Source organism: Psammomys obesus, unplaced genomic scaffold (genome assembly GCF_907164565.1).
Source record: "Psammomys obesus unplaced genomic scaffold, mPsaObe1.curated_primary_1811, whole genome shotgun sequence".
In the NCBI taxonomy this organism is placed as follows: Eukaryota; Metazoa; Chordata; class Mammalia; order Rodentia; family Muridae; genus Psammomys; species Psammomys obesus.
Genome location: NW_026590859.1, coordinates 3439592 through 3462471, shown reverse-complemented (window position 1 = coordinate 3462471; position 22880 = coordinate 3439592). Strand labels below are relative to the sequence as shown.

Below are 22880 nucleotides of genomic sequence, written 5' to 3'. Positions count from 1 at the left end.
TTTGTTTGATATGAATACATATATAACCTATACATGTCTACATATAACAATAAATATGTACGTTTGTCCGCATGTACACCTGCACGCCACAAGAGGGCACCAGCTCTCACTAGACGATCGTGAGCCACCATGTGGGTGCTGGGAATTGAACTCAGGACTTCTGGAAGAAGTCTCTCCAGCCCAAGAATGGAGATTTTTAACCTAAATCTTTTTTATAAAATACCATTAGAGTAAAGTGTGTAAACACATATCAGTGGCATTAAAAATAAGTGAAAGATGATGTCTAGGGCAAGGTGCAGCCCAGCGCAGGATGTGTGTGCTTAGCACGTGGGGCCCTGGTCACAAACTCATCACCAGGCATCTACCGAAACCTGCCTCGGTGAACACTGGAGCGTTACTCTCCTGTACTGTGAAAAGCTGCGCTGTTACAGTTGCTTTAGGTGGCTCAGAAGTGTTCCTGCCTACTCAGATGAAAACCACCTCACCTCCTGGAAAGGCAACCTGTGTGGTGTGGTGGGACCGTCTGGGCTGAGAGCAGAGTGACCCTGGAATGCCCTCTGCTTGAAAACAGCAAAAATCTAAGCCGCTGTACTGCAAGGAAGGTTCCAGGGCCGCGGAGGAGGCCGCTGTGCTGGTGTTTACCAGGTATTTGGGAGAAACTGGGCAACAATTCCCCAGCTGCTGTTGCTGTCAGATTAGGAGACGCCCCCACCCACTGACTTAATTAAAACTAGCTTTAATGTTAAACCTGTCCTAGCACACATGGGGATGGGAAGTGTGAGATTTGATGAAAAGCTTTTTAAACTATTTATCTGTGGACCAGGAACATCCAAAATTAATCAGAACATATCCATACGTTGTAGCAATTTTCTGTAAATATCTTCCAGATATAAAAGAGCAAATGACATAAGGCAAAATACAAACATAGACTTTATTAAATGCTGCTCAATCCCCAGTGAAGAGCTTTCATTATAAAACAGTTTCCACGCAACTGCAAGGCGGGAGGTTGGAATGGTACTGACAACAGGCGTGAGAGATACCTGACCAGGTAAGAACATACAAGGCTTCTACACAGTCCGCTCAGAGGACGCTACTGCGCTTCCCAAAGTAAAGCCAGGCAGTGCCAGCAAGCAGCCTGCATCACACCGTGGGGACTGAGCCTCTGCCCTGCAGGCAGGCCCGGGTCGGGAGGACTGGCAAGGCCCTGCTCCAGCCTTGCGGAGGAATGGAGGCGGGGTGGGCCCAGGGTCCCCGCCTGTCTACTCTGGTCACGCCCTGGGGTGCTGCTGCTGAAGGGGTACTGGGAACAGTCAGAGTTTTGGTTTGCTTCCCCCAGCTTTTAACACCGTGTGCTTCAGAAGCCTGGAAATGGAAGGTGCGCAAACCCAGAGGATGGCAGTGTTTGCTGAGGCTAGCTCTCAGCCCATCCCCTCTCTAGGAGGGGCGAGGGAGGGGCAGCACCTCAGGTCATCTAACGGCGGCTCTTCCCTCCAGTGGAACTGAGGTCTGCAGCAGCGTGAAAGCGCATGAGAAAAGGGAAAGGTCCAGAAGACGACTTGATCTATGTGCAGCACAATCAGCGTTCAAGTCGTGATTTATCACTCCCACAGTCACCCCACTCAACACAGACAATGTGACGGAACTGATGACAAAGTTTACAATACACCATGGCCATGACATAGCACAGGGCTATGCTCAGTCCGTGTTTCTCTCGCTTACGCTTGCCAGGAAGAACTGGCTAATTAGGTACACTGCCGAGGTTTGCTCTGAAGTTCCCGTCTATTCCCAGAAGCGGACAGGCCCGCCTCCCGGGGGGCGGCGCTCTTCACTGGGCACTCGTGCTGCTGAGGAGACTGTGCATGCTGTAAGCACTGTTCTGTCTCTCCAGAGCCTTCTTCAGCTTCAGCTCTTCCAACTTCTTCCATAATTCTTCACGTTCCAATTCTTTCTTTTTCTCCCTGGAGAGAAACCAACAGTTTTAAACGGAAGTTCAGGGAAGCCACTTGTTGGCAGCTCACTGGGGAAAAAGCATTTCCGTCCCTGTGGATGCAGGCTGTGGGCCACATGGTGCTGACTTAGTGTGGTCACTAGAGTGACACTGAGGCCCCGGGGGACAGGCCGGAGCCCCGCCCTTCCCACACCCACAGAGTGGCAATCTTCTACTCTCATTTCGGTTTATGTTCAAACTTTGATCTTTAAATGAGGAATTTGGGTAATTTGGGTACAGGATGAACATGTAAACATGGGCTCTTATCTCTAGCTCTCTCTTTAAAGAATGTGGTAAAGTACAGCTGGGATACAAAGTAAATAAGTTGTAATAAATAGTCATACACATAAACCAAAAATAGATCTTTTAACATGAAAAAAAATAATCTGGTGACATAAACGTGAGCCATCTATATTTTCCCACACTCCTTTCTGTCTGTTGCTTTCTGGGCTCAGGTCATCCTCATTTCTGTGTGACTTTTGTGAAGCTTTTCTTTGTTTGACAGTCTCAGCTATGCAGTCCTGGCCCTGAAGCCAGAGATCTGACTGGCATCTTAAGTCACAGCTGTTACAGCGTATTTCTGAGGATCCGAAGCCCTGGAACTGCCAGGCTTTCAGGAAGGCAGTGTGGACAAAACAGTTTGTATACGTTACAGCGTACACGCTACTAGACAGTGAAATTACGGCTCAGCAAGAGCTCAATGGAAGACCACAATCTAACCGTTACAGGAAAGTCATGCAGTGACCAGGGCCACTTGACTGGGTAGCGGTTTAGTGCTCAGAGGCTCTCAGATTATAATGTCTGCTGCCTTCAGTGTAGACCCAATAACTAGGAGATGAGTAACCCTGAAATATCAAAACCTATCAAGTACCTCTGCCTCTCGGCTTTGTAGGAATTAGTAAGGTCATCAAAAAGCTTGCCGTTCATCTCCATGAGGGTTTTCAGCACGTTGTACACGAGAGCTACGATAGTCCTGAAAGAAAGAAGCCAGTTCTGGGTTAGAGGCCGGCAGCACTCTCATCTCAGCGGGGCTGTGTCAGGTGGGGGGACTGAAGTCAGAAACTGCTCACAGGAGCCAGGGGTGAAGTGCGCCCCCCCCCCCCCCCGATCTGCCTAGTTTCCCGCTAGCTAAGAACATAATACTCTGGTCCTCTTCATCTGTGATTTGTAGTCTGGGCAGCAGGTAAGGAACGTCACAGGAGTTGGAATGTGTGAGCTCCATGCTTCCCTCGGTCCTCAGCTCCAGAACACGAGCTGCTGCTGGCTCAGCCACACTGTTCCCACAGTGGGTAAGACCGCACTAAGGACCACTCACAGGCAGCGCTGTACAACTGTGATGTTAACTACCGCAGAGGTTACAAATCCGTGCAGGTTCCACATAACTCAGCACTGAGGCAAGAGACTGAGTTCAAGGCTAGCCCATGCAGTTTACACTGTTAAGATTAAAAAACAACTTACTGATTCCAGTGCTCTTTGGAAATTTTATACAGACTGGCAAACATGATTGGCAGAATTTTGTCAATATTGTCTTCAATCAAACTGAGGATGTATTCGTTGTTCCAGAAGAACAATGCTCTTTCTGCAACCTACGAAAGATATCAGAAATGCCAACGTTCCCAGGGAAGAGGGAGGCACAGAATCAGGATGGCACAAAGGGGGAAGCCGGTACCTGAAAGTGAGAGCTGGAGACGCACTTGGAGATCTGCTTGAAGAGCGGCTCCTCGATTTTTTTGAACTGTGTTGGTTCAATGACATCTAAGATTTCTTCAATTTCTCCTAGAAACATCACCTAGGTTTTAAAAAAAAAAAAGTTCTCTTAGAAAATCTACAACAGACAGGCAACCAGCACCCTAGGAACGGGGCAGGGCTCAGAGCTGCGTTACTCTGGCCCCTCCCTGTCCCTCCCACTCTGGAGGAGGCTAAGGCTGCAAAGCTTGACTTGAATGCATTTATTTTTACTCACACCCACCTCTTTCTGACTACATGTTTTTGGCCAAAATTTCAGCAGTCCTCTGATCACCTACAAAAAACAACCAACAAAGGTGAATTGAACTTCGTGTGTGGCTGTGCATGTCCATAATCCTAGCACTTGGGGGGGCTGAGGCAGGAGAATTCCAAGTTCTAGACCAGCCTGGGAGGCAGCCAGATGCTGTCTCACTCCCACCACTTAATCTCATTCTGAAGTAAAGCAGTCAGTACATGAAAATTCCTATTTCTCCTCAGACTTGGGCCCATCTTGAGATCCTTGACACAGATGAGCAGACAGAGACTTTCATGAAGGAGACCAACGTAAGTGGACGGGTCCAGCTGAGCTCCAGCCTCAGCTCGTGAGGGGGTGACCTAACAGCTTCTCATCGGCTGAACTTGTAAGTACATACCATAAAAGCCAGAGTTCCCAAATCATTTCATGACTGACAAAATCAAGGTACAACAAAACTTTAAAACAGTTAAATTTCAACAGGTAAATTTTACTGGTCCTAGGAAATTTACTAAGATTAGCTTACTAAATTATAACATGAGTTAAAAAAAAAAAAAAAAAAAACTAGAAATAGCAAAATGGTTCAACTCAGTAGGTTAGAAGGAAAAACAAACCTAAATGACCTTACAAACTCTAGCAGACACATTTAGTTATACTCTTTTTTTAAAGATTGATTTATTTATTATTTATATACTGTTCTGTCTGCATGTATGCCTGTGCACCAGAAGAGGGCACAAGATCTCATTACAGATGGTTGTGAGCCACTGTGTGGTTGCTGGGAATTGAACTCAGGACCTTTGGAAAAGCAACCAGTGCTCTTAACCTCTGAGCTGTCTCTCCAGCCCTAGTTACACTCTTTACCAAGTGGGAATCACTGAGGATATACAGGTAGTCTCTTCAGTGCTTATGGTTTCGTGTGTATCACTGGGCTAATTCTCATTTACCCTTAGAATCTGTTTGCAGCTGGGATACAGAAACTATGTCAAGATAGGGTTTCTCTGTGTAGCCTTGGCTGTTCTGGAACCCCCTCTGTAGAGCAGGCTGGCCTCCAACTCACAGAGACCCACCTGTCTCTGCCTCCAGAGTGCTGGGCTAAAGACCTGTACCACCACTGCCCTGCAGGTCTCTCTAACTACTTTTCAAGAGAAAAATGAATGCCATGCATTTCCATTTTCAAGCACCCCTTGGGTTAGCCTGAAATAGATGAATTTTAACCTTTCAGCTTCAGTATTTATGTTTGCACTCATTTTACTTAAGGTTACAATGGTTTGTATAGTTGGATGAGCTCAAAATCCCAGCATTTGGGAGGCTGAGACAGGAGCTCACAGCAAGTCTGAGGCCAGTCTAGGCTAAATACAGCTCTGAACAAGGTAGGACTGAAGGTCCGCCATGCCTCTGCGCCTTCTGTTCTCACCTGCCTCACCTCAGCAGCTACTACCTTTTCACTCCGCTAAGCCGGCAACCCAAACTGCTAAGGTGAGGGACATTTTCAGTCTTCTGTGCTTCTTTCTGAACAGAACTCAAGGGACGGTTCTGGGACTCGGGGGTTTCATTGTAAGAGGTGACAGGCTCCAGTGAGGATGGCTAAGCCACACACTGTTAACCTACCACCTCCCGACTGTGCTCCCCTCCCAGTCTCCCCACGGTTGCTTCTACTGTGTGACAACTGACTACGCGGGCTGCGATGAAATGCCACTGCTCAGACAAGTGCGTGAGCAGGAGGTGCACACTTACGGGCTCTGTCAGCGTTGTGTCTTTCTCCAGGAACTGCACAACACAGTACGCCAGCTGAGGGGCAGAGGCAAGTGGAAGAGATGTTAGTGAGGTAAGGGGATGACGGGACACTGTCACACTGACACAGAATGTCGCCTCAGGTGCTAGCTGCAGTCTGAAGTGAATATACTCAGGAAGTTTAAGTTCAACAGCTCCAGACTCAACCTTGACACCCCGTCTAGTCTTCTGGACTGTATCTACACACACACAGCATATGCTGATGTGACACTCAGGTTACAGTGACCACGGCCGTCCTGAGAGGTCAGACGCCATCTCCATCCGTGTGAGAGCCACTCAGGGTCACACAGCTAAGCGGTTTAGGTCCTAGACCTGACCATCCTCTCCACATCTAATGTATACACAAACTCCTAACCAAAGCTTGCCAAAGCAGATTCCATAATTACACACCAACCTAGCATCTTACTTTCTCTCAAATTCTTTGCCTTTATGTTATTGGAAATACTCATTTCATTTGCAATTTTTCTGAAATTACCTGAGCATGAAACAAAGCCAATCCTTTTGCAGTATGCATAGGAATAAGAACCTTCATTAGAAATTGCTTATGTTCTGCTTTCAGTGGCAGTGCAAAGCCATTGATGATACTAGAGGGAAGAAAAGGCAGGGGAAGGGTTAAGTAGTCACTCTCTTTCCAAAAGTTATACATCTATAGCACACAGGGCTGGGCTGTGCTTCGCGCTGAGCTGGAAGGCAGAATTGCTGCTGAGTTCTGTCCCTCCAGCACATGTAAGCTGACACCTACAGAGTGCCGCTTTAGCTCTGCGTTGCTGCCTTTACTTTTCCTCCCTGAAGCAACAGGAGAGGTTGTCTCAATGCTATTAGAATTTCCAGCATGTTCAGTGAAGTGGGGAGTTTCTCCTACATTTTTGAATAATCTTGAATTAAGATAATTCTATCATATCTATATATTGTATAGATCATATCTATCTATCTATATCATACGTATATCTCACATCTATATATTGTGAACAGAAAGGAAATGTGTATATAAAACCAAAGAGTGAGGAGGCGATGGTAGTGCACACCTTTGATCCCAGCACTGCGGAGGCAGAGGCAGGCAAATCTCTTGAGTTTGAGGCCAGCCTGATCTACAAAGTGAGTTCTAAGACAGCCAGGGCTACACAGAGAAACCCTGTCTTGAAAACAAACAAAAAAACCCCAAAGACACTTCTAAAAGAACAGCTAGATTGGGAACGGCCTATCCGTACTTGGGTAAGGATTCTTGTGTTGAACCTTTGATGAAGTGACCTTCATCAGCCGGAAGCTGGGAAGAGCTTCCGAGGCAGAAGGCAGGGTAGACCTTATGCACAGTGTACCCTATGGCACAGCCCTGAAACCTGACACTGTCTTGTGCTGTTTGTCAGGGACTGACGCGGCCCTGGCCTCTAGCACTGTGTTCTAAACTAAAGTAGGAAGGCATTTCAGCTCCAGCTGTACTGTTCAGTACATAACACATTTGTTTACTTATCAACCCCCCAACCTACCTTCCTAATATTTCAAGGAGTTCAGCCACACCATTGAAATGTTCCGTTTCATATATAAACCTGAATTTAAAATAAAGACAGATGTAATACCAACAGGCAAGAGGGTGAAGAGACCGAGCGAAGCGCAGTGTGGACGCTGGCACTGACTGGGGCACTCTGCTCACACCAGCTGTGTGTTCTGAGACATGTCTCACACCCGCCAGGCTGTCTTCCCGCCTACTCTGCAGCCAGTCGTGACCTTCTGACCGTGCTGGCCACAGATGTGTGCTTCCACAGCTACAATGAGCTACACCCCAGCCCACATCCAAACATAACAAAGGCTCTAGTCCCCCGAGTCACAGAAACCTCTGCTAAAGTGTGAGAACAGCAGCATCCTCTGGATTATTATATTTTACTTTTTATGTAAGAAAGATGGATTGCTCAAAGAAACCTTTTCAAAGGAGGAAACCACTACTCACAAAAGCCCAAGGACAAAGGGTCCATTTTGTCAATTGTCAGAATTGTTCTAGGCTACCTAGTTTTCTACTAGCAGACAGCCTTTAAGGCAAATGATGGCGTGAGGGGCACAGGGCAGCAGTGTTGAGGAGACGGGGTACTGACGGAAACCCCAGGGGACTCTCATCTCCCCTGCTAGCCTGAAACCACGGGGACAATGTGAAATCTGATGCAGAGCAAATGTTTCACAAGTATTTAAATCACAGTCCATGTGGATTTTATTTAACTAGTTTTGTCAGATCAAAAGCATTTCTGCAGGGATTGGCTTAAATAGTGATTGTTTAAAAAAAAAGTTCAGAGACAGTTTTTCAGCAATTCTTCCAACTCCAAGAGCACTGGCATCCCTACCAAGCACCAAGCACCGCCCTTGGCCATGCTGCTGACTAGCAGGGGTCAATTAACGTAAAGGAGCCTGGTGAGAAAGAAGGCGGCAGGAGAAAGGTATTCTCAGTGATGGATTACCTGAGGAAAATGTTGTTAATCTGCTTCCTGATGAATGCTCTCAGTCCGAGAAACTTCCCGTAGATCCGATGCAGAACCGTCTTCAGGAAATCGCGCTCTCGCGGATCTTCACTATCAAAAAGCTCCAGGAGCTTTAAGGAAAATCTGACAAATTACTTTTAAAAAATAATCGAGCTAAAACTGCTCTTTTTTTTCTAATTTTGATTAGAAGACTTAGCTATGAAATCTCTAACATTTTCTTCTAAATATTCTGCCTTCTTAGATTTATCCTTGCTAAGTAAATGAAACTAAGAAAAGTATGAATATTTTCACTAAATTCACCTTTATACATTGTCATTTTAAAGAATATAAAACACCTTTTAGACATAAGATTTTTTTGACCTTTCCAGTGACTTTAAGATTCTTTCCTAACATTATTTTTAGTGTTATGTTTAATGTTCTTTGGTAGTAAGTTAAAACTTGATATTTTTATTGGAGACAGGGACTCGTGAGGCCCACGCGGGCCTTGAATTTTCAGATGCCCTGCCTCTGCCTGCTGAGCACTAGTGTTTGGAGGGAGCCTGATGTGCACAGTGAGTTCCACAGCCCCAAGGTGAGACTGTCAAACAATGAGCCCTATGCAGACATGCAGTCTCCAGAGTCGCGTGGCCTCTGCTCTCAGCTCTGGTGCTGGTAGACAGGCGGCTGACAGGTCCTGGGCTCCAGCAGACACTCCCTCAACTTCATTTTGTCTCTGATTATGTGTGCATTTCAAACCCAAGCAGACATCCTGAGGTGCTAGGTCACATTCACGTGCCCTAGACAAGTGACTTTCTTGTGGTTTGCACTCATTTCTGGCTAGGGTAAGGTATTGTGTGAGGCTCCAGCCAAAAATACTTCCAAAGCACTGGTTCTCATTATGAGAAATGGCTAGCCTTCTCCTTTAGCCTTAAATTCTTGTTTCTGATGTGGGTTTACTTTGAGAGATGATTTTGTGAGTTTGAGGCCAGCCTGGTCTACAGAGTGAGTCCAGGACAGCCAAGGCTACACAGAGAAACCCTGTCTCAGAGAAAAACATGTGAACTGTATTAAAGGGTCGCGGCAGGAAGGGCGACACTGCTCTCGCTGAAATCCAGACTGTGCCTTTACTAGGTGTATGGCACCGGGTATGGGCTCTCCCTCCAACAAGCATTTATGAAGTACTCAAGTGACAGGTTCATGGCACAAAAAAACAATGAGTACGTCTTAGTTGTCTTTGGAGATGCTCTGATTTGAACATAAATTTAAATTTTGCAGGTTTTCCCCACCAACTCTAACTAAATCAGTGCCTTGGAGGAGCAGAGCTGCAGGGCAGTAGCCAGAACTGTAAAAATCAGATAATTGCCTTGGCTTCCCAGATATTTTAGGAGTTTGGGGTGGAGGGTGGAGACTGGCTCCCGCCGTGCCAGGCCAGGTTTCTCCTTGCTCTCTCAGACAAGCCCAGCAGTGTAAGTCCCAAGGCTCAGCAGCACGAAGGCAAGCTTCCCCTCAGCCTGCTGTCACCCAACAGCTTCATGTGTGCAGCTTCCCAGGGGCCTGAGGGCCCCACGGGTGAACCATCCAGAAAGTAAACGTGTGTTGCAGGCAACATCCCCGGAGACCCCAGGTTGGCTGGCCTGACGTCCTCCTGCAGGCTGCAGCTCTGACATGGGTCTTGTGCAGTTCACGGAGAGCCCTTGAAGGGATAGGCAGGCAGTGCTGCTTACCACACGAGCCGGGAACAGTTCTCCGTCTGTCTTATCACCCTGGGCACACAACAGTGGTCTGAAAGGTCTTCAAAGTGGACCTTAATTATGCTCTCAGCATCAAACTCCTAACAAGGGTCACGTATTGATAATGGCTTTAACAGAGAAAATGGATAAAAATGGTCTACCTGACAGTTCTGTTTAGGGCCAGACGATTTCAAATGACTGAAAAGAGCCTGTGAAATTGTCTTAAAGGATCTGACAACACACAGATACATCCTTACAAGTTAACTGCAGTTAAGTTCCAGAACTAGAGGTGATACCAGTGTCTTAAGTGTCACCAAGGCATTCCATGTGCTTAACACCTCCTCTCCTTCATGGTCCCATTTGATTTTACCTGTGGCTTGGGGGGGGGGGGCAGACTGTGGTGCTGAGGAGAGATGAGGAGAGATGAGGACAGGCAACTGACGTCCAGATGCTACATGTCCAGGAAGCCATGCATAGTTGGTCACAATGTTTAAAACACACAAATTTTACACAAAAGTTTCACCCTTAGATTCAATGTTTACCCCAAACTTTGAGGCACTGCATGAAGGGCAGTCTGACTAATTTCATTAGGTGCTCACCTGTGATTCAAAACTCAGCTTCTAAAAGCCACTTAAAAGAAAGTGTGTGTGTGTGTGTGTGTGTGCGCGCGCGCACGTGCAAACCTGAAGATTGCACCTGATCCCCTGAATTAACAGGTTTTCTGAGCTGCCTGACCTGCCTCTGGAAAAGCAGCAAGTGCTTTTGACCTGGATCATCTTGCCAACCCCTGGAAGCTGCTTATTTTGCTTGTCAGGAATAATTACACAGTACTTTTAAGTGATTACTCTTAATGACGACTATTAATAAGCACGCGCTAAGATACAAATGTGTGAGATCTAAGAGTCCCTTACCTGTTGTACAAATTTCTGATCGATGTATCGCTTTGCAATACTGGGCTGGAAATCAGGGCTCTCCAGGAATCTTAAGAAGAATTCATACACCAACTATGTGAGAAAGGAAATAAAGTCAAGATGATGCTATAAAATAATACTCTGAATTACAGTTCCTGTGTTTAAAAGAATACTTCCTTACCAGCCTGAGTTGGTAATTGTTTAAAAACAAAGTTTTAAAGAATCTTTGGCTTTTCTCTTAATGGGCTGTTTATCAACTTTACAATTATCTGGGGTGAGGAAGTCAACTGATAAAAATGCCTCCACAAGACTGCCTGTAGGCAAGTCTGCGGGGCCCGTTCTGATTAAAGACAGATGTGTGTGGCACTATCCTCGGGAAAGTGGTCCTGGGGCATGTCAGAAAGGAAACTGAGCAAGGCGGCTTTGGCTTCAGTTCCTGTTTCAGGCTGTGATGTGAAGTGAAGGGCAAATAACCCTCTCCCCAGTCTGTTCATGGCCCCGGTGTTCATGTGGCTCTGCATCACTCACTGGGCGGCCCGGAACCAATCACAGCGCCCTGCAGTATCAGGTCACACTCCTCCCCAGTGCACATCCGCCCACCTCAACTTCTCCCTAGGGTCCCGTAAGCACAGGCTCAGAATCAGAGTTGGCAGTTTTAAAAACCAAGTCTTGCTCTTAAACTAGGGCTCAGCAGGTAACAGGGCTTGCCGCCAGCCACTGCCCTGAGTCAGGACCAAGGTGGTGGGAGGTGAGGGAAAAATAGACTTCCACAGCTTGTCCCTCTGACCTCCACATGTATATATATACACACACACACACATGCTCACAAATGTAAAAGCAGAGCAGGGAAAAAGAAACTAAAGCAGTATACCTGGAGAATAACAAACCAAACCTGAGGAAGGAGCGTCCACACAACAGAGCAAACACGGGAGTCTTGTATCAAGACTCTCAACCATGCGAGCTGTATGACAGTCATGTGCACCTTACGACTGAGTCAGAATTAAATGATCACAGAGAAAGCACAGCTACAGCCTTTAAACAGGTGGGCGGTGACTGCATACGTCTTTAATCCCAGCACTCAGGAGGCAGGCTCAGGTGGACTCTGTGAGTTCAAGGCCAGCCTTATCCACAGAACAAGTTCCAGGATAGGCAGAGTGATTATACAAAGAAACAGTGTCTCAAGCAAAACAAAACAAAATCATAACTTAATAGCTGTTAAAGGTAAGAGATGGGCCTCAAGATACATCTTAACTTGTAAACACAAACAGTATGTCAATTAAGCAACCTAAAATTCAAGTTGTTATAAACAAAAATGAAAACCCCAACCATTCTATTTTATCAATAATGACTCAGGAGCCCGATGCTGGGGTGAAAACCTGCCTTAGAGGCAGAGAAAGCACCAGCTGACCTTCCTTCTCAGCTCAGGCCTGGATGGAAAAAACCCAAAAGGCTCACTAGCTCAGCTGACAGCCCAGGAGCAAAAGGCTAAAAAACCCAAGGCCAAAGGCTTACTAGCTCAAAGCTCCAAAAGCCAGGAAGCTGAGACACTGAAGCCTAAGCTAGAGCCAGAGCTTGAACTAAAAGCCCTTTCTTCTTCTCCCCGTGCTGTCTTAAATACCCCTCAACTCAAAGTCCCTCCTACTCTTTAATCCTTGTCAGCTGGTTTCTCCCTCCGCCTCTTGACCTAGGGTTAACTTTAGTAAATCCTGTGTGCAGAAAGTTCTTGGATTAAAGGTGTGTGATAGGGCTGAGCCACATCAATCAAGAAACAGGGTTTTAGAGTTCACAGTTTTAGGGTTCACAACAGGATCAAATATCCTGCAACATATAAGAGAATTAGATCCCCAAGTAAAAGGTCACTTACACCTTTTACATTTAGGGGTCTGGGAAGATGGCTCAATGGGCAAATCTCTTACCCAAAAGTGTGAGGACTGGAATTTGGATCCTCAGCACCTATATGAGAAACTGAACAGGGTCTGGACAGCTCAGCAGTTAGATTTCATCCCTCTGTTGAGGGACATCTGGGTTGTTTCCAGATTCTGGCTATTATGAATAAAGCCGCTATGAACATGGTTGAACAAATGTCCTTGTTGTGTACTTGAGCATCTTTTGGATATGTGCCCAGGAGTGGTATAGCTGGATCTTGAGGTAGCACTATTCCTAATTGTCTGAGAAAGCGCCAGATTGATTTCCAAAGCGGTTGTACCAGTTGACATACCCACCAGCAGAAAGACACACATGATATATATTCACTTACATGTGAATATTAGACATATAATATAGGATAAACATACTAAAATCTGTACACCTAAAGAAGCTAAGCAAGAAGGAGGACCCTGGGTAAGAAGATCAATCCTCATTCAGAAAGGCAAACGAGATGGACATCGTAAGAGGGAGAAAACAGGGAACAGGACAGGAGCCTATCATAGAGGGCCTCTGAAAGACTCTACCCTGCAGGGTATCAAAGCAGATGCTGAGACTCATAACCAAAACTTTGGGCAGAGTGCAAGGAATCTTATGAAAGAAGGGGGTGATAGAAAGACCTGGAGGGGACAGGAGCTCCACAAGGAGAGCAACAGAACCAAAAAATCTGGCACACGAGTCTTTTCTGAGACTGATATTCCAACCAAGGACTATGCATGGAGATAACCTAGAACCCCCACACAGAGGTAGCCCATGGCAGCTCAGTCTCCAAGTGGGTTCCCTAGTGTTGGGAACAGGGGCTGTCTCTGACATGAACTCAGTGGCTGGCTCTTTGATCACTTCCCCCTGAGGGGGAGCAGCCTTGCCAGGCCACAGAGGAAGACAATGCAGCCAGTCCTGATGAGACCTGATAGGCTAGGTCAGAGGGAAGGGGAGGAGGACCTCCCCTATCAGTGGACTTGGGGAGGGACAAGGGAGGAGAAGAGGGAGGGAGGGTGGGATTAGGAGGGGATGAGGGAGGGGGGTCACAGCTGGGATCCAAAATGAATAAACTGTAATAAAAAATTAATTAAATTAAATTTTAAAAAGAACAGCCAGTGTCACCTCTTAACTGCCAAGCCATCTCTCCAGACGCCTAATTTCTTAAGTAATTTTCATCTACGTAATTCCCCTGACTAGTGCAGATTAGCCAATACCTGCTGTCAGGAGCTAATTTAACAGCACTGACAACATGACGAAGGTTTATTAACACACGTGAACAAGCATTACAGACAGGAGGGAGAGACCACTGGCCTACAGACCTGACAATCCTTAAAATGTCACAGTAAGATGTTCCCATGAAATGAAGCTTGTCCCCAGAGCCGCTCTCTACATTTCTTGTCCTACACGACTTCAGACCTTTCACATCTGACAAAGGATGTTCACCACTATTTCTGGGTGCACACTGTAAAACCTGCAGTGATGGTGTTGGGGGCGGCTGGGTGGTTACTCTCTTTACTCCTAAGGTTGGAAGAGCACAGCAGATGTTCAATGAATATTTGCTAGCTATATGTGAAACCACAGTGATGAGACTGTTTCTGGGCAGTTACTGAAGTTTGTCTATGTCCATGTGACAAATTATAATTTGTTTTTAAGAGTCTTAGAGCACACTTCAGCAATGGCATTAATGAAACGGCAGACTTCACACGTTTGTTACAAGGCTGTGTAAGTACACACCCTATACCCTAAAGACAAGAGGAACATAAAAGAAAGAACCTGGGGGTAATCTTGCTGTACTCAGTCTTTTGAGACAATGGCTCATGTAGCCCAGGCTGGCTCTGAAAGCAAACTATAACTGATAATGACTGTGACCTTCAAATGGCTCCACCCCCACCTCCTGAGCGCTGGGGTACAAACTGACATGGGGCTCCATGCATGCTAGGCACACACTGCCAAGTGAGCTGCAGTGCAGCTCCACTGTGCTGAAATGCCTTTCCGAAGTTATCCCAATAAAATCAGAAAGTTCCATTCTTCATCACTAAAAAGATACAGGTCATGGGGGCTCACAGAGACGGAAGCACCAACCAAAGAGAATACTCGGTCTGGACCTAGGCCCCTGACCCAGTGTACCTGGGTCACATGGAAGCCATAGTAAGGGGAGCAGGGACTGTGTCTGACAGAGACTCTTGCCTGCTTTTGGCTTACTTCCCCTTAGTGGGGCTGCTTTGCCAGGATGCTCTCAGTCCTGATGTGACTTGATGTGCTAGAATGGGTGATACGTGTGTGTGTGTGTGTGTGTGTGTCTCCTTGTCTAAGCAGGGAAGAAGGTGGGAGGGTAGGGCCAGCCAAAGGAGGGAGGAACTGCGTTTGGGATGTAAAGTGAATAAATAAATACTTAAAAAAATACAGGTCCAGTAGAAAACAGTACAAATACTAAAGAATCTGAAAATAAGACCTATATAAGTAGCTAATGAAATTGGAAACATCTGACCCAGAGAAGAAAGGATGACTGAGAAGCAATTTTAAAGTGATGTGAAGGAGTTTTAAATGATTGCTCCATGAAAGAAATCAGGAGGAGGAGCGACTATATATTACATATATATTATATATGTTATACCAGACAGTTTACAGAACACTGCCTGGGCACAGTGAGCAACAAGAGAAGCCCAATTTGCTATCAATACTTCCCTCTCAATATCTGAGAAAGCAAGGCCAAGACTCTGTTAAGTATGTCCAGCCTGGATGCTCTCTCTCTCTGCTCCTTCATTCATAGAACAAAAACACAGACATCAACAAATATGCCAAACTGGACAGAGAGAAGCCTAAGCGGCCTCACCCTACACGGAGAACTGCAGGCAACTGAGGAAAGCTGGGAGTGGGAGAGGTGGGCCTCCCCAGGAAGAGCACACCATTGTCCAGTGCTAAATGGTCAGCCCTGGAACTACACACAGGTAACGTATGTACTCGACAACACGAGTTAATAATGTTGAGTATTAACATTAAATATTGTTATTTAATGTTTATTAAAAACAGTAAATGAAACGTTTTTCATTTAATGAGATGAAAAAGCCATAGATTTGAAGGAGTGGGGAAGGTTAGCAGAGGGGAGGGCTTGAAGGGAGAAACGTTACAATTAAATATAATTTCAAAACTAAACAACTACAAAAATGTGCTGGACATGGTGGCAAACACGTGTATCTAGCTACTAAGGAAGCTGAGACAAATCATCACTGAGCCCAAGAGTTCGAAATCAGCCTGGGCAGCACAGCAGCTCCCCTGCCACATACGGAGATCAGCAAAAATCATTAGTAGAGCCTACTCGCAACTAAAATGTTCATAAGTTAATCTCTAGGGCACAAAAGGAACCTTCTGTTGACACCTTTTTCCAGCACGGTGGCTTTCCAAGACGTAACCGTTCTACTCCATCACAGAACCTGCTTAAGAAGTGACTGCATCACCCTGGAGACACACAGTAGCTTCAGACGGCCCCAACATCTAATCGCCAAGTCTAAATGCTATACCAAATATCAGAAACTCAAGAAATTAGAATTGTAGACACGCACAGAGCACAGACGAATGAAAATCGCTTGTATGCCTGTGCAGTCTGAATGTGTCTTGGGTGAGAACCCATTTTAAAGAGAGAAAGGGAGAGAGTCGTGTTATGTTTGTGAGCGCACACACACTTGTGGAAGACACAAGTCACTGCTCAGTGTTACCCTCTGTCGCTAGTCTAACTACACTTACTTACGTGTGCATGCATGGTGCTGAGCGTGCCACCGCACGTGTGGCGGTCAGGAGAGAACCTTGAAGGAGCCAGTTCTCTTCCCCCACGTAAGTCCAGGGATCTGCACGCTTGCGTAACAAGCATTCACCAACTGAGTCACCCCAGCTCCCAGGAGCCCGGTTTTTGAATGACATTTATTTACTATTAATTTGTCGATTTCTGTGTGTGAATGTGTGTGTGTGTACACATGGAGTGCTCAGTTAGAGGACAACCTGTGGACTGGTTCTCTCTCTTCACCACAGGGTTATGTGCTTTTCTCTGCTGAGCAATCTCACCAGCCCCAGAAACTGTGTCTTGACAGCAATTACCACCTCCTAAAATGTTAGGAACCATTTCTGTCAGGGAATGTAAATGGAGCCTCAAGTTATACAAGGGAAAAATGGAAAACACACTGTTTACTTGGCTGAATTTCTTATGTTAATTTCTATGAGTATATAAAAAATATTCTGATGGGAAAATCTGTCTTTGCCTTTAAAATTTCAAAAACTAAGTCTTTCCCAAAGACTTTCCAACTACACACAATAATAGAAGTAACATCCATTAATGAGAATCTCATGCTTTAAAACCCTCCTATTCTTAAGTATAGTACCACTAATTTTACACCAACTATAGCAGAAAATGTCAGATGAACTTGTGCTCAATTTTATTAAAAAAATAATTCAAGGGCCTGGCATGGTGGTATATACCTTTAATCCTAGCACTTAGAAGGCATGAAGCAGGCAGATCTCTATGAGTTCAAGGCCAGCCTAGTCAACATAGCAAGCCAGGGCTAAATAACTGAGAGAGCCTACCTTCAAACAAAACAAAACAACAAATCTAGCACCTCCAACTCAAAGTGTGTAAGAGATTCAAAGAAACAAAGAGGCTAACAGTAAAAGAATGGAGAATGTAAGTCACGCTAACAGCAGCCAAAAGCTGGCATGGCTGTACTAATAACAGACAACTTAACTCCAAATAAGGACAAAGAACACTGTAACGCTAAGGCCAATCCATGAGGAAGACACAGCTATAAACATAAACAGGTGCCTATCAACCAGGGCCCAAAACACATGATGTAAAAACTCACAGAAATGCAGAGACAATTCAACGTATGGTGACTCAATACCTCTCTCCTCCCCCCCACTCTCGGCTGTTCTGAACTCCCTCTGTAGACCATGCTGGCCTTGAACTCACAGAGATCCACCTGCCTCTGCCTCCCTGGGATCACAGGCACCACTGTGCCTGACTCTAAGCCTAACCCTACCCCTAACCCTGTTCTGTTCTTTCAATGAACAGAACAGATCAGCAAGTAATGAAAGACTTGCTATTATAAAGCAGGTAGGTCCACAGAATGCACGCCCGCCCACTCAGCAGTAGACAGCCTTGACGAGCACAAGTACACAGGTAATCTTCTCCAGGACATGCTGCACACTGCCATAAACGCTACAAAAACTAAAGTCATGCAATACATATTCTCTAAACACTGAAAATCATGTGGGAAATTAGAAAGTATTTTAGATGAATAAAGACAACAACACAAACATAGCTTATGGGAAATAAATGTTCAAACAAAACTTACATAGGAATCTGTTAACAGCGCTGGTTGTACAGCCAAAAAGATAAAACAACTTTAATATGAAATAACTGATAATGGACTTTAAAAAAGCATGTATCTATAAATGAGAATACAGCCAGGCGTGGTGGCACATGCCTTTAATTTCAGAACTCTAGGAGGCAGAGGCAGGCAGATCTCTGTCTCCAAAGCAAGTCCAGGATAGCTAAGCCTACACAGAGAAACCCTGTCTTGAAAAACCAAAAAAACAGAACAAAAAAAACCCCTAATATTATTCAGCTGCAAAAGGTAATTATTTATGCTACAACATGGATGAATCTTGAAAATACTGAACTACGTAAAGAAACCAAGACATAAAAAGCCACATATTATGATTCCATGTATACAAAAGATCCAACTAGGTAAGAAAACCAATAGACACAAGGTATTTTGAATGTTTGCTCTGCGCTATGAGATGGGACACAGAGAGGTGCCAATATTGTATCCATCTGTGTAGATGACGGTGACTGAGCTTATACAGTAACGGCACTTACACAGTTCTCTGAACCAACCTAATACCCCCTTAAAATATTAAGATAATGTTTTATCTTAATGAGGTATATTTTATCACTGGGCATGGTGGCATTCCTTTAATCCCAGTACTCAGAAGGTGGATCTCTGTGAGTTCAAGGCTAGCTTGGTCTACATAGTGAGTTCCAATCCAGCCAGGGCTACACTGAGAATGTCTCAAAAGAACAAAACATTACTTTTAGAAAACAAAATAATGTTAAGAAAATGCAGTCAAATTAAATATATTTTTTGTCTGTAAAAAAAAAAAATGTGTCTCTGTAAAAAAAAGTGTCACTTATTTACTTTGTGTTTGTGAATGGGGGCCGTGAGCCACGCCTGGAGTCTGGAGGTCAGATGACAACTGCAGGGTCAGCTCTCTCGCTCCACCATATGACTGACTTGGTCCTCAGGCTTGGCGGCGTGTGCCTTCCCCACTGCAACACCTCCGTGGCCCATATTTTTGTTTTGGGGACAGGTCTTGAACTCTTATCTTCCCTGCCTCAGCCTCCCGAGAGCTAGGGCCACAGCCGCATGACATGCGCACACTGAAAGGTAAATCTTAAAGAACCTCGGAACCAGCAGACTAGGAAATAGGAACAATATGTAACCCTGACTTCCAGTGCATACCTGTATGTGAGGCCACGAGGCCTCAAGTGTGGGCTCATCCTCTTCTGGGTCAAACTCTGGATTATCACTTGGAGGAAGGGTACGGAAGATGTTAGCACTGATCTGAAAAGAAATTAAGTTTAGATTCATGTCCTTTGCTATATAATTGAATGAAAAAATGAAAAATAAAACATTCTAACACCATTTTTTTTAATAGAAAAAAAAACATACAGCTATAAATTTAGCTCAGGTCTATGAATCTTCAAGATAGGAAGGGCAGGGATCTCTCTCTGTGGAGTAGCTAACTTCCTTACACCAAGCAACTGATGGTGCAGATACCTCCAAATGCTTCCACACCAGCTGTTCTTTCCGAGTTCTACTTGAAATAAAGAGTTCAGGAATGAGGGGAGAGGGGAGCCTGGGCAAGAGGCAAAACAACCAACTGCATCTGTCTTGAATCATCCTTCTCCAATTCCTCCCAAACCCTAACTCCGCCGTGTTCTACACCTGTAACATGAACACTCTCCTTGTTACAAGTTATTAAACCTCATGAGGGTGTAATTCTAGGTTTCAAAACGCTGAGATATGACACTTTAAAAACACAAATTACTCTGAAACAAGGAAGTGCTCTGGCATTCATTTTAGAGCCAGTGGAAGTGCTGTTGTAATTACTCTTTTGCACTGGGCACACTGGGCCTGGTGGGGCAGGGCACAGCTTAACCCCAGCAGAGGATCTACAGCCACCCCCTCCCTACAGCCACCCCCTCCCTACAGCCACCCCTCCCTACAGCAACCCCTCCCTACAGCAACCCCTTACGAGCTCAGCCTTAGACTTCACTAAACTATCTGGTCTGTTCTATCTCGTTGGAAGAATTAGGCTGGGTTTAACAGCACACACCTTTAATCCTAGTTCTCTGGAGGCAGAGGCAGGCAGATGTCTGAGTTAGAGGCCAGTGAGTTCTAAAAAGCAAAAAGAATTGTGGTTTGGGACCACAGTGTAGCCTTTGCTGTAGAGAAAAGGATAAGTGTGGTTATTTAGGTCCGGGCTGACACAGATGATGCAAAGGAGGAAATTATTTATTGGGTTTTTGCTGTTGTTTGCATTTTTTGTGTTTTTGGTTTGTTTGTTTGGTTGGTTGGTTGGTTTGGTTATTCAAAACAGGGTTTCTCTGTATATTCTTGGCTGTTCTGGACTCACTTTGTAGAGCAGGCTGGCCTCGAACTCACAGGGATCCACCTGCCTCTGCCTATAGCAAGAGATGGCTGTAATGAGGGACTATGACTGCAGTGAGAGATGGCTGTCTGAAGCAAACTGCTAAGCTATGTGCCAGTAACCGATGGCCATCAGCCTCGCAGAAAACGGCAGCAAGTCTCCTGATTGCCACTAGTAAAGTGAGAAGTTAACCTTGAAACCACCAATAAAATACCCTGTGACAAATGTCCAGAAGCATGTCAAAAGAAATGTTGATCAGATGGCCCAAACACTTACCTAGAAACTAGCACAGAAATTAAAAACAAGGAAACACACATCTTTTCACTTGTATAAAGAGATTAAATGGCAGAACAATATTTAGAGAATTATAGAGTAACCAATATCTTATCAACTTTATAAAACAGAGTGTCTTCCACTGGAATTTCAAAAATACTTCAATAAAAACCACTGGAAATCAGTCAACAGAAGGCAATAAAACTCTTGAAATTGTAATAATAAAATAAAAATAAAAAAGGAAGCTCATCGGTATTTAAGATTTACATTCTCTCTTACTATCTGTGGGAGTTTATTCTGATTAATGTTCTTTCTATAGCCAATCTTTAAAAACAAACAAACAAAGAACCGCTAAGGCATCAATTTCTGTTCTTAGAAATACAACACAAATTTCTAAGTTCCTTTGATAGGTCTTCAAAAATCATACAAAGAAAACCCAACTCATTTACTAGGCGCAAGTATGTTTTTCCTAAATCCACTTTATTCTTCCCCCAGAGCATGTATAGGCTGTTGGTTCTTCTGTCCCGGTGTAGTTTAAATTATGCTCTCAGTGATTCTAACCATTCCCTTTCAAATGTTTTATCTCATTAGTGTAGGAGAAAAGGCAAGTTACAAATGCTGGACCAATTTCCATGGCTGAAGTATCATCCTAAACAATCTCACTGCATAAAGATGGCAACAATTTAATTTGCACATGAGATATCCCATAATATGGGATATCTCATATCAGCCTATATGTATATGTATGTAGCCTATATGTATATGTATCAGCCTATATGTATATAGGCTGAGTGTTCCATGTCTAAAATGCCCTGGACTTTGGCTTGCTTACCTGTACACTGCTATGATGAGGTACCCGGGCATCTAAACATGAGACCTGTTTATCACCTACTGTCAATATTTTTAGTTCACCTGTTTGGACTTTAAAGTCAGGTGTGAATTTTCCACTTATGGAGTCATGTCAGTGCTCAAATGTTTTTGCCTCAGATTTCTGGCTTCCGACTGAGGAGGCCTGACAGGAAGTACTACTAACTCCTGATGGGTTACAACTACTACATGAGGATCCCTAATCACAAGCTCTTTCACTTGTCTTCCCTGCCCTTTATAATCCCCAGGAACTACTCGCTCAGACATTATCTATCATCTGTACAGATGAATTTACACTGCCTTCTGTCTTTTCTTTTCCTTTCACTCTCTCTCTCTCTTTTTTTTTTTTTGAGACAAGGTTTCTCTATATAGTCTTGTCCGTCCTGGACTCACTTTGTAGACCAGGCTGGCCTCGAACTCACAGCATCTGCCTGCCTGTGCTTCCCACAGTGCTGGATTACAGGCGTGCACCACGGCACCCAACTCATTGTTTTCTTTGTAGTGACTCTAGTTTTAGTTACGTGTGTGTGCAGGTACGTGCACCTGAGTGCGGGTGCCAGAAGCCGGAGGCAGCCCTGCTGCAGGGGCGATACACAGGCAGTGAGCTGCAGATGTGGTGCCGGGAACCCAACTCCGGAGGCCCTAGACAAGAGCACTATTCCTGAGCCTACATCTTTCTCCCAAGTTTGAGATCTGCACTATCCAATAAGGTATGCAGGAGCCACAGTAACTAGTATCTTCTCAGACTCCTACAGTCAACTGCCGGATCGGAAAGAGAAAGGAGCCCCTCCCCCCCTTTGAGACAGACTCTCCTGATGCTTCCCTGGCTGTCCTGGAACTCACTATGCAGCCAGCTGACAAGATCGCCTGCCTCAGTCTCTGGGGTGCTGGGGTGAAGGGTGTGCCGCAGTGCCTGGCCCCAGCAGGATGTTTTAAGAAGATTGTTTTCGGCGTGTCAGTTACTGAACATACACCTCAGATCTTTGAGCTTACATAAATCTGAGGAATAGAATCTAGAGGCTTACCATTTTTACTATATCAGAATACGCTGATTCAACAATTACACCACGATTAGTTGAAACATACTCAACCAGTTCATTCAGGGTTGCTCTTTTAACTTCTTTGCTCTTCAAGTCTGAAACAGAGTCCATGAAATCAAACAGCACACAGCACTGCTGTAGCTTCTGGCAGAAAAGCTCCTGCTGCTCGTTTGACGTGGCATCTGCAAACAGAAAGAGAAAAACTCTGAATAGAGAAACACGAGTGCTACTTTTGTGTTCTTTAAATATGACTTGT

At 45.0% G+C, this 22880-nt stretch overlaps 1 protein-coding gene across 1 annotated transcript in view; it reads right to left on the bottom strand.

Annotated features, from left to right (window-relative positions):
* Positions 1 to 907: 907 nt before the first annotated feature.
* Positions 908 to 22880, bottom strand: part of Ppp2r5a (protein phosphatase 2 regulatory subunit B'alpha) — a 44515-nt gene continuing 22542 nt past the window's right edge. Inside the window, exons 2-13 of the mRNA XM_055609180.1 lie at positions 22610 to 22806; positions 19253 to 19354; positions 10839 to 10931; positions 8198 to 8328; positions 7241 to 7300; positions 6232 to 6340; positions 5700 to 5753; positions 3957 to 4007; positions 3657 to 3776; positions 3446 to 3573; positions 2859 to 2960; positions 908 to 1958 (exon numbers count right to left, since the gene is read on the bottom strand). Coding sequence (XP_055465155.1) covers positions 1826 to 1958; positions 2859 to 2960; positions 3446 to 3573; positions 3657 to 3776; positions 3957 to 4007; positions 5700 to 5753; positions 6232 to 6340; positions 7241 to 7300; positions 8198 to 8328; positions 10839 to 10931; positions 19253 to 19354; positions 22610 to 22806 — 1280 coding nt within the window. The 3' untranslated portion in view covers positions 908 to 1825. The remainder of the gene's footprint in view (positions 1959 to 2858; positions 2961 to 3445; positions 3574 to 3656; positions 3777 to 3956; positions 4008 to 5699; positions 5754 to 6231; positions 6341 to 7240; positions 7301 to 8197; positions 8329 to 10838; positions 10932 to 19252; positions 19355 to 22609; positions 22807 to 22880) is intronic.